At 40.7% G+C, this 12,289-nt stretch overlaps 1 protein-coding gene across 12 annotated transcripts in view; it reads right to left on the minus strand.

Moving 5' to 3' along the window:
• LOC140725642 (disks large homolog 1) overlaps nt 1–12,289 on the minus strand; it is a 472,837-nt gene that overhangs the window by 450,135 nt on the left and 10,413 nt on the right. For all 12 annotated transcript variants that reach the window (XM_073041383.1, XM_073041368.1, XM_073041380.1 and 9 more), the window contains exon 3: nt 5,915–6,075. In XM_073041383.1, coding sequence (XP_072897484.1) covers nt 5,915–6,075 — 161 coding nt within the window. The remainder of the gene's footprint in view (nt 1–5,914; nt 6,076–12,289) is intronic.

Genomic DNA, 12,289 nt, shown 5'->3' on the forward strand with positions numbered 1-12,289 from the left:
CTATATTATATTTTGTGTGACTGTTGGTACTGTGTTTTGCACCTTAGTCCCAGCAGAACAGTTTTGTTTGGTTGTATCCGTGTGTATGGTTTAATGACAATTAAACGTGAACTTGATATGGCAGGTTTGCTGTCATGTGATGGGGCAGTGAGTACAAGAGTTAGGGTTTCACACTGCACCAAGAAACTGGTGAGACTGCTGATAACCAAAACAATTTGCAAATCTGAAATGTAGCCAGGAATCAGGTCCCACCCAGATGTCAGCAGACCCATCTAGCAACATCTTCTGTGATCCATCCAGCTGGTAACACCAGCAAATTCACACTGCTGGTCTCCCAAATGCTTATTCATTTCTCTAGGCTATACACAAGTCATATAGAATCTGAGGAGAACCTCCAAAAGCAAATTTTAACATGTTAAATAGCATTTGAATGGAATTGTGGAAATAGCAGAAGTGTGTACCAAAATGGCTCAGAGACCTCAGTCAGATTACCAACTGAAGCATACAAGAGATTATGGATTGTTTGTAGAAATGGGGTATTCTATGGAAAAAGCAGCCAATAGTAACAAGATCTCTGACAAACAATACATCTCTAGAAGCTTTATCAGAACAAATCTTTCACTCTTGTAAACCACATCAGTACAAGATCTCCCTATTCAAGTACAAACATTACTTTATTCCTTCACTCCCATAGGAGTACAAATCAATATTAATGAGTACCGATCCAGCCGTACAGAATGTAATACCAACACCTCAAAACAGTTGGGAAGTTTCTTCACAACCTACAAGCAAGAAAGCTCCCTTAGTTTAACAGTACCCTCCATTCAAATATATAATCAAAGCTAGATAGCCAATATATTCAAAAATAAATACATCAGCATCATACATTGCATTTCCTTACAATACAAGCAAAGCATTCAGAGGGATCATTACAGAACAGCTATACATAACACCTTACTGCCCACACACCATCCTGCAAATCTAACACTGCAAAGAAACACCTACAGATTTTATTCAAATCATTTGCATCAGTGAAAATGTCACTTACATAAGTTACAAGCAAACTTGACATTCTTTCTAGGTCTAACTGCAAAACTGCCCTTCTCCACATTCATTGTTTCAACTAATTAATGTTCAATGTACAATCAATTGCTTTCTTGCCCCAAATACCTCACCAAACACAATCTCCTTTCCCCTGAAGTCATTAACCCACAGCTACAAGAGGCTGGCTGTACACCAGCATTGAAACAGGCCCTTCTGCCCAAATCATTTACACCAACCATGCTACCCAGTGAGCTAGTCCCATCTGCCCATGTTTGGCTCACATCACTCTAACCTCTCTCTTCCATGTACTTATATAGATGGATTTTAAACGTCTCCAATGTGCCTGCCTTCACTACCAATTCCGGCAGCTCATTCCAAATGTGCACCATGCTGTCCATGATGAACCTTTTAATTCTCCTCACTCAAATGTTAAAGCTATGCCCTTATTTTTAAAAGACTATGTGCTGTTACCTTGACTATGCCCCTCATGATCTTATGCTGCTTTTGCATCACCACCTTACCTCGTACCTTCCAGGAAATGGGTCCTTATCTACCCAACATTCTCTTATAACTCAGGAAGTCTTCTACTTAACTGCCCACCCCCCCCCCCCCCCCACCTCCGTCACAAGTCCAAGCAACATCCTCTTAAATCTTTTCTGTGCTCTTTCTGTTTTAATAACATCTTTCCTATAACAGGGCGACCAAAACTGTAGACACAGCTCTAAGTGCAGCCTCACCAACATCTTACACAGGTGCAATATATCTTAATCAGTGCCTTAACCAATGAAGGCCAGCATGGCAAGCATCCTATCTACCTGAAGTTCAAAGTAAATTTATCGAAGTACATATATGTCACAATATATAAAGCAGAGATTCATTTTCTTGCCAGCATTCCCAACAGATCCAATAACCAAAGTAGCACCAATGATAAACTGCACCCAACAGGGTGGACAACCAGTGTGCAAAAGACAACAAACTGAATATGCAAAAGAAAAAAAAAATGAGCAATAAACACCAAGGACATGAGATAAAGAGCAAGTCTATAGATTATGGGAGCAGTTCAGTGATGGGAGGAGTTAAGTGAAGTTATCCCCTCCAGTTCAAGAGCCTGATGGTCAAGAGGTAATACCTATTCCTGAACCTTGTAGTGTGAGTCCCAAAGCTTCTGTACCTTCTTCCTGATGACAGCAGTATGACCTGGGTGGTAAATGACCCTGATGATGGATGCCGCTTTTCTGCAACAACACCCCTTGTGGATATGCTTTACCATGATGGACTGGGCTATATCCATTACTTTTATAAGGATTTTCCATTCAAGGACATTGGTGTTTCCATAACAGGCTGTGATGCAACCAATAAATATATTCTCCACCATACATTTTTGAGAAAATTGTCAAAGTTTTAGATGTCGAATCTTCACAAAGTTCTAAAGAAGGAGAGACGTTGTCATGCTTCCTTCATAATTGTACTTTCATGCTGGACCCAGGAGAGATCCTCTGAAATGATAACACTGAAGAATTTAATATTGCTGACGCTCTCCACCTCTGATCCCCAGATGAGGACTGGCTTATGAATCTCTGGTTTCCTTCTCCTGAGGTCAATGGTCTTGCTGACACTGAGTGAGGTTATTGTTGTGGCACCACTCAGCCAGAATTACAATCTCTCTCCTACAAGTTCTCGTCACCACCTTTGGTTCAGCCAACAACATTGGCATTGTCACAAATTTAAATATGGCTCTGGAGCTGCGCTTAACCACACAGTCGTAAATGTAAAGCAAGTAGAGCAGAGGGCTAAGCACACAGTCAACTTTTAGCAAACTGTACTCTTGCACTCTTAAGTCTGCCTGTTTCAGAACACTCCCAGGCCCTAGCTAGTAGTTACTAGCTTCCTTTTCTTTTGGCTTCAAAAAAATTCAGCAATAAGATTAACACCCAAATTCCCATCATACCAAGATCCACTCCAAACCATCCAAAGAATTTATGGCTTTGTTCTATCTGTCTAACCTGCTAATGCAACTGGCAAGGGAAAAAACAAAAGAAAAACTTTTGCAGAAGTCCAAGAAAGAAACATCTTTTCAGCTAAGTATATATCACCATCAGGACTTAGCAATGAATCTGGAGATTTCCGAAAGCAATCATTCCCCACCACCCATCATGTTGTGAATACTATCTGAGAGAGTGGTAGAGGCAATGATTCTCATAGTTTAGTATCCAAACAGGCCCTTGAATCCAGGTACAGAAAGAATGGGTCAAGCACTGAAAAACAGGATTAGGTTGTCTGTTTCTTGGTTGTTGCTATAACTATCCACTCTTAACGTTCAATTACATCACTTTAAGAACTCCCATCAATGCCCTGTAAGTTACCACAGAGCAGAATCTCAAACAGACCAGACACAAAAGTACTCTGGCTATATGTGCAAGGCAGAAATTGTGTATCCTGCATTAAATGACTCACCTCTTGACGTTCCAAAATTTTACTACCATCTACGAGGCAGTAGTCAGGAGTATGACAGAATTCTCTCCGTTTGGATACGTGCAGCAGCAACCCTTAAGCGGTTTGATGGTACCATGTGCACTATACACAAAGTATATTACAAGTGCCTACCCAGGCTAATTTGACACCAGCTCCTGGACCCACACACTCTACCACAGGGGCCAAAGGCAACAGATGCATTGAAATGTCACTACTTCAGGTTAGTGCTCCAAGTGAAATACTACCTTGACTTAGAATTACGTTGCAGTCCTTCATTGCTTGATCTAAATTATGAAAAACTTGCCCAAATGTAATGTGGGGTACCTCAGCCACAAGGACTGTAGCAGTGCACCACGATTACCTTCAAGGATACTTAGGGATAGTCAGTACATGTCGACTTGCTGGTGACATTTCAATTTTGAAAATGAACATAAAACTTCATGTGAATTCTCTAACAGTACATTCAAAATTAACAATACAATGGAACATGACAGTCAGACACATGTACAAGGAAGGCAAACCAAGATTTTATGGAATCCCAAAACTCACTCATAGGACAATGGACCTACTTGCTTCTGATCAAAAGTTCTAAAGAATTTCTAGACAGAGCAAAGCAAACCAACATTCCAATTTTATTGAAACTTATGATTAGGCTTTCATTAAGGCAAATAAACTATGTGTAGATTCAATCCAAATTAACACTCAAGGTAACCTTGAATTACTAAACTGTCTTTGCATTTTGAATGCTTCACCTCATAGTGTATGGGTAAAAAAAACACTTCCTGGCTAAAATACAAAGCATAACTTCAACAGCTAAAGAAGATGGTATTCACTTCAATACATTTGTGGCACACAATTTGCCATCAACCGGCATCTGCACAAAGGGTAGTAAGTAATAGGGTGAAATTCAAATTTTAAATTCAGCAACCAGCTTGTAATAACAAAATGTTGGAGATGTTCAACAGGTCAGCAAGGATTTGTGGCACAATAACAGCACACGAATGAAGGTACTTTAACTGTTAATGAAGTTTAAAAAACATACAAGCACAGAAAACCTACAGCACAATACAGGCCCTTTGGCCCACAAAGTTGTGCCAAACATGTCCCTACCTTAGAAATTACTAGGCTTACCCATAAGCCCTCTATTTTTCTAAGCTCCATGTACCTATCCAAAAGTCTCTTAAAAGACCCTATTGTATCCACCTCCACCACCATTGCTGGCAGCCCATTCCATGCACTCACCACTCTCTGCATAAAAAACTCACCCCTGACATCACCTCTGTACCTATTCCTCAGCACTTTAAACCTTTGTCCTCTTGTAGCAATCACTTCAGCCCTTGGAAAAAGCCTCTGACTATCCACATGATCAATGCCTCTCATTATCTTATACACCTCTATCAGGTCACCTCTCAACCTCCGTCGTTCCAAGGAGAAAAGGCTGAGTTCAGTCAACCTGTTCTCATAAGGCATGCTCCCCAATCCAGGCAACATCCTTGTAAATCTCTGCACCCTTTCTATGGTTTCCACATCCTTCCTGTAGTGAGGCGACAAGAACTGAGCACAGTACTCCAAGTGGGGTCTGACCAGGGTACTATATAGCTCCAACATTACCTCTCTGCTCCCAAATTCAATTCCACGATAGATGAAGGCCAATACACCATATGCCTTCTTAACCACAAAGTCAACCTGCGCAGCTGCTTTGAGTGTCCTATGGACTCAGACCCCAAGGTCCCTCAGATCCTTCACACTGCCAAGAGTCTTACCATTAATACTATATTCTGCCATCATATTTGAAGTGATTCATCAAAATGAACCACTTCACACTTACCTGGGTTGAACTCCATTTGCCACTTCTCAGCCCAGTTTTGCATCTTACCAATGTCTTGCTGTAACCTGACAGCCCTTCACAACACCTCCTCCAACTTTTGTGTATCAGCAAACTTACTAACCCATCCCTCCACTTCCTCATCCAGGTCATTTATAAAAAAATCACTAAGTGTAAGGGTCCCAGAACAGATCCCTGAGGCACACCACTGGTGACTGACCTCCATCTACTGCTCTTCCTTCAATGTGTTTAGTCACATCCTCAAAAAATTCAATCAGGCTCGTAAGGCATGACCTGCCCTTACCAACAAGGTGTGACAAAGACTGCTGGATCAATCAGCTGATCACTGAGCCTGACCAGCTTGACATTTTCTTTAAAGAAAAGGTCATTAAGCCAAAACACTTCCTCTTTCTATAGAAGCTTCCTGTCCTGCCATTTCCAACATTACCTGATTTTCAATACAATGTGCATTTATTGAATCCAATTATGAAGCAATGACTTATTATATGGTATTAGTAATTGCACCTACCCACACTCCCACATCATGTTAGTTTTACCTTGATGTGCACTTACCTCTGCATTAGGGCTAAGGCTGATGGGAGGCGATTCTGATGTAACAATTGTGCTTGGAAGGCTAGAAATATCCCAGTTATGGACAGCTGGAACAATGCCACTGTTTTTTTGAGGGACTGGTTGATTATCCAGCAATGAAACCTCATAAAATTCCTGAATATCTGGAAAATAAAGGGATATGTATCTGATGTCCAAAGTTAAAGTGAACATTAATTTACAAGATTCCCAGTAGTGGCATATTTATTCTAGTAAGTAAACAATACAACATAAGTTGTGAACAACACTAAAGCTGAAATGGATACTATTTAATACGACTTGCACCATTAATGTAAACAAACCTCATGATTTCTTTATATTCACATTCAGCACTACACTACTTTCAAGAAGCAATATCTGTAGACCAACCCTATTGATCCAATGACTAATCTGAAAACAAAAACACTTTTGTTTAGGAACAAAAAAAGTTACACAAATAAATAACAAATCTATCGGTTTATGCAAGCTTGCTCACCATCATTTTTTGAAGCATGGTATCCAAGGAGATGGTGAGATGGTGGTGGACTTTAGGAGATCTAGGCCTCATATGGAGCCAGTGATCATTAATGGAGAATGTGTGGAGCAGGTTAAGACCTACAAGTATCTGGGAGTACAGTTGGACGAGAAGCTAGACTGGACTGCCAACACAGATGCCTTGTGCAGGAAGGCACAGAGTCAACTGTACTTCCTTAGAAGGTTGGCGTCATTCAATGTCTGCAGTGAGATGCTGAAGATGTTCTATAGGTCAGTTGTTGAGAGCGTCCTCTTCTTTGTGGTGGCGTGTTGGGGAGGAAGCATTAAGAAGAAGGACGCCTCACGTCTTAATAAGCTGATAAGGAAGGCGGGCTCTGTCGTGGGCAAAGTACTGGAGAGTTTAACATCGGTAGCTGAGCGAAGGGCGCTGAGTAGGCTACGGTCAATTATGGAAAACCCTGAACATCCTCTACATAGCACCATCCAGAGACAGAGAAGCAGTTTCAGCGACAGGTTACTGTCGATGCAATGCTCCTCAGACAGGATGAAGAGGTCAATACTCCCCAATGCCATTAGGCTTTACAATTCAACTGCCAGGACTTAAGAACTTTTTTAAAGCTATTATTAATGCTTTTTGAGTTAGTGATTTAGATGCATATCATATTATTACTGAGTTAAGTATTGTATGTAATGAGTTTTTGCTACAACAAGTGTATGGGACATTGGAAAAAATGTTGAATTTCCCCATGGGGATGAATAAAGTATCTATCTATCTATCTTAACTGACATGCTATTCACTTTTGAGCTGTGACCCTTATTAACAAGCCCAACAATTTTTGCCTGTTCACAAACTCCCTGAAAGCTGGTAGTGGAAAATCATTTCCTTCAGTTGTTGCATTTGATATGAAGGAACTAAAGGGTTTACAGCAAAGATTTACAGCTAAAGAATTAGTGACATGTTTCAAAATTAGAAATGGGTAACAGTAATGGGTGATTGGGGAAAAAAGCTGGTAGGTAGCAGCATCCCATGGACATGCTGCGTATCCCTCTACGTTTGGAGATACTTTCATGCCAACCAAGCAAAGGATTGATTTGACAAGATGCTGAAGATGGCATTACTTATTCCTGAAAGGAGAAAAGAAGTCATTGTTATGGCCCAAGAACAATTTTCACTCCTACATTCCAAAACCGCAGTGAGATTTATAAATTTAAAACTCTTGCAGTAATCTCAATTGCTCTACAAAATTGATGATAGGTTAACCCCAAAGATAGCATCTAGCTACTCTCCAAGTTTCCCCCTCATTCTTTGAAACTCATCTTGTCTACAACACCCAATTCCCATACTCCTTTGCTTTTTGCCACCAAGTTGATGGCCACACAACTTCCCCAACTCCACTTTTTCTGAAAATGTTCAATAGTCTCCTGGTCGTGAAAAAAGTTACACACTTCCTCTCAAAACTATGAGTCCTTTTTGCAAGCTTCATAACTTCAGGTCCTTTGGCATAATGCAATCACTCTTTCCCGTATCTTGTGTAAATTCCTTCCATCAATTTCTATCTGGCAACAGTTGCAAAATGACAAAACAGAATTTGTTAACAGCATATCTCACTACTATGACAAACGCAACCTAATCCTCCTCACAACTCAGTTGGTCACGTCATCCTCTTCCATTGCCTCCCTGACCTGAGCCAATTCTCAAAATCCAAGTTTCATCAACCATTTGATATTGATCCTGATTGCATTCAATCCCCATCTAATGGCCAGTCACTTCAGGCAGATGCAGCTCATCAGTAATGGTTGGCATCTCATCTAGAAGGAAAACTCTGATTTAAACCCCCTGCTGCTTTGCAGCTATACCTACTCATAGGGAAGGCTTTGGGAATAAACCCAGAGGAAAAATTCAGAACTTGAGTCCCTAAGGCCTACATGGGAGTTTAACACTGACTGGCAACTCCTGTGACGTTTCTGTTCATTCAATACTAATTTTAAGACTGTGATCCCATGTAATAGATTCTAACCAGGGAAAACATCCATCCCATATCCACTTTCCTGAATCATTTATGAATATTCTAAAATTTCAATGAGGTTACCTTTTCATTCTTGTAAAGGTGACCTTTTTCTAGCCTACTCGATCTCTCCTTTATGGCTGATCTTACCTGCCTGAAACATTTTCTGCATTTCATATATTTCAAGTACACCCTTAAAAGAGTACAAAACAAATCAAATCCTCCAGCAATAAAGGCAAACATAACATTTGCCTTCCTAACTGGCTGGTACCCAATGATAGCATTCAATACAGACACAAAAGCACAAACGTGCTTTTTATATTAAAACTTCCTAATTTCACATTAGGATATAAAACATTACAGCCCAGGTGCCTCAGTCCACAATGTTGTGCCAATCTTTTCACCTACTCCAAGGTCAATCTAACCCTTCCCTACTGCATAGCCCTCCAAATTTCTATCTACGTGCTTATCTAAAAGTTTCTTAAATGTCCCCAATATATCTGCTTCTATCACTAACCCTGGCAGGGCATTCCTATATGTAAAAGATATCGCTGACCTCTCCCTATACTTTCCTCTAATCATCTTAAAATCATGCCCCTGGTATTAGCCATTCCCACCCTAGGGGAAAAAAGTCTCTGCTTCTTTTCATCCTGTACATCTCTAGCAAGGTTTAAAAACTTAACATATTTTTCCTCAAACAAAATAGACAATCCAATTCCCAAATCAATCTCAAATGGAGTTATCCACTCAGCTCACATATATGATTTAGAAGTCTCTCTGCATCATCTCACTTGACTATGCTTCAACAAATCTCGAAGTGTTGTACTGAAGGTCTGAGTCATTCTTGTAAAGATCAGAGAGAACATATTAGACACAGCATCAAAACAGACCCTTCGACTCAACTCACTGATGCTGAACAAGTTTGACTGACTGAGCTAATCCCATTTGCCTGCATTTCAAAGGTTCATTTATACAAAGTATACAATTCTGAAATTCTTCTTCCCCGATAGAAAGAAAGGCAGCATGATCAACCCCCAAATCAGACTCCCCACACAAAAAAAATGAACAATAACGGAATAAACACAACAACCCTCAAATCCCTCCTCTACGCACAAAAACATGAGAAAGATTGGCAAGAAACACAGAATATAAAATGTATAAGACTGAGAAAAGTCCAAGTCTATATCCAAAATATAGAAGACTCTCCTGGCACAGCAGCAGGCTCTCCCCTCTCCAGCAGCAGAGTGATCAAAAGGCAGGCAGCTGGTGCTCACTTCCACATTTGCCTCAATCTTTCAATCTCCCTCATTACTGAAAATCTTGGCAATTCTGGACAATGTTTCTCAACTCTGCATGCCACTTTGGCTGAACAGAGGAGCACTTTTAGACTAAGACAACTGTGCTGCTCCAAAGAGCACTATAGGAGGCAATTTTTACCCTTAGCCATTAGGCTCTATAATGATTCAACCTATAGCCGGGTAAGTGATGACCCCGTCCTGTTAGACCGTTTGTGGTAACTTGTATTTTATATTCTTTCTCACTTCTCTTCTGATATTTGTAGATCTGTGCACTTGTAATGCTACTGTGACACTGTAATTTCCTTTGGGGTCAATAAAGTATCTTACTGTCTAAAACTTTCAGCAATGCAGTTTAGGTCTTTAAGTTGTAATCTTGAATTGAACTATGTAAAGACACTAAACCAGTGGTTCCCAAAGTGGGTGATACGGCCTCTGTCCCTGAGACCAGTGGGAGTTTCAAAGGGGGAGATAAAGATAATTGGGTGGTGGGGGTGGGGCGCTCAGTAGCAAGGAGAAGCAGCTGAGTGTTTACAGGCCTAATTTAAGAAATTAATTGCTTAACTTCGCATTTGATCTTCAGTGCCTCAATGAAATACAATGATCACCTCATAACCTCATCTCTTGCTAACCTAACCTACCATTCTCTTAGACTTTGCTTGAAACATATTATAACTGTTGAAAAGCAATCTGACACTTAAGTACTTTTCAAATCAAGACACATCTGGACTGAAGAAATCATGTTTTTCCTTGGCCCAGCCCATGCATTATTGCCATTCACTACTGTAGTACGATATCCATATTCTAATCATGCAGTGACATAATTCCTGTGAAGTAGGGTATGGAGTTCAATGGGATAAAGTTCAGAATCTGTTCTTTCAAATTGTCTTGACCAGATTTCTCCGGCCCATGGTCCAATCAAGATATTTTGCCTGAGAGGTAATGTTGCAGCTACATAGGACCCTAGTCAGACCCCACTTAGAGTATTGTGCTCAATTCTGGTCACCTCACTATAAGGACATGGAAACCATTGGAAGGGTGCAGAGGAGATTTAGAAGGGTTGCCTGGATTGGGGAGCATCCCTTATGAGAATAGGTTGAGTGAACTTGGCCTTTTCTCCTTGGAGCGACGGAGGATGAGAGGTGACTTGATAGAAGAGTGCAAGATAATGAGAGGCTTTGATCGTGGCTTTTCCCCAGGGCTGAAATGGCTAGCACAAGCGGGTATAGTTTTAAGGGGCTTGGAAGTAGGTACAGAGGAGATGTCAGGGGTAAGTTTTTTCTTTTACTCAGAGAGTGGTGAGTGTGTGGAATGGGCTACCGGCGGCGGCGGTGAAGGCGGAAACGATAGGGTCTTTTCAGAGACTCCTAGATGGGTACATGGAGCTCAGAAAAATAGAGGGCTATGGGTAAAGCCTAGGTAGTTCTCAGGTAGGGACATGTTCTGCACAGCTTTGAGGGCCAAAGGGCTTGTACTGTGCTGTATGTTTTCTATGTTTCTATGCTTAGTTAGGCACAATGGAAGCTTTAATGAGCAAAATGGAGTCAAACATCAACTTGCACCCTGTCGGGCATGAGGTTTGCACATACTGCCTCTGTCTTACAGAATCCTCTGAGGCTGCAGAGCATTGAAACACCCAAACCATCTCCAAATTTCCACATTTGACTCATATCCCTCAACTGTATCTTAAGTGTCACAATTCTACCTACAACCCCCCCCCCCCACCCACTTCTTCTAGCGGCTTGTTCCACTACTACACTCTATGTGGCACAAATTGCCCCTCATGTCTCATTTAAATCTTTTAAATTATCTCCATGGTAACTCCATGGTCACCTCTATGTGCCTCCAGTGATTTATATAACTTCAAAGTGACCCCTCAGCCCCTATGCTCCAAGGAAAAATGTCCTGTCTGTCTGACTTCCCTTTATAGCCCTCTCATCGCAGTAACATCTTTGCAAATCTTTTCTGGTCCTTCTCCAGTTTAATACCATCCTTCCCACAGCAGATTGATCAGATCTGTACACAGTACTTCAAATGTGGCCTTACGAACATCTTGTAACATTATCTCCCAAAGTTTTGTTCTATTATATGAGCATATGAATTGAAAATAAAATAACTAGTGAAAGGAGTGACCCAGGACAAAGGACTTCAAGCGAGCACATTCCAAAATATTAATGCAATACTGAAGCTCAAATACACTAGTTTTCATCTGCAAACCAAATCGGAATGAAATTCTACAAAAGCTTTCAACTCACTGCAAATTATCCATTTAAAGCTTAAATTTTCTGTTAACATTATATTGAAGGAGAATAATTAGTCAATTTATCAAATAGCATAGATAGCAATCTTGAATGTGGTTAAGAGAATACTGAGCAACAGACACAAAAACATCTGGAGGAACTCAGCAGGCCAGGCAGCATCTATGGAAAAGAGTGAGCAGTCGACGTTTTGGACTGAGACTCTTCATCAGGAGGAGAGAATAATGAGAAGCAATGATCCACTCGGTACAGCAAAACAGAATCATAGATTTGAAAAGGCTTCCTGGACTTCGACAAATGCATTTA

This window comes from Hemitrygon akajei, chromosome 3, assembly GCF_048418815.1.
Source record: "Hemitrygon akajei chromosome 3, sHemAka1.3, whole genome shotgun sequence".
NCBI lineage: Eukaryota > Metazoa > Chordata > Chondrichthyes > Myliobatiformes > Dasyatidae > Hemitrygon > Hemitrygon akajei.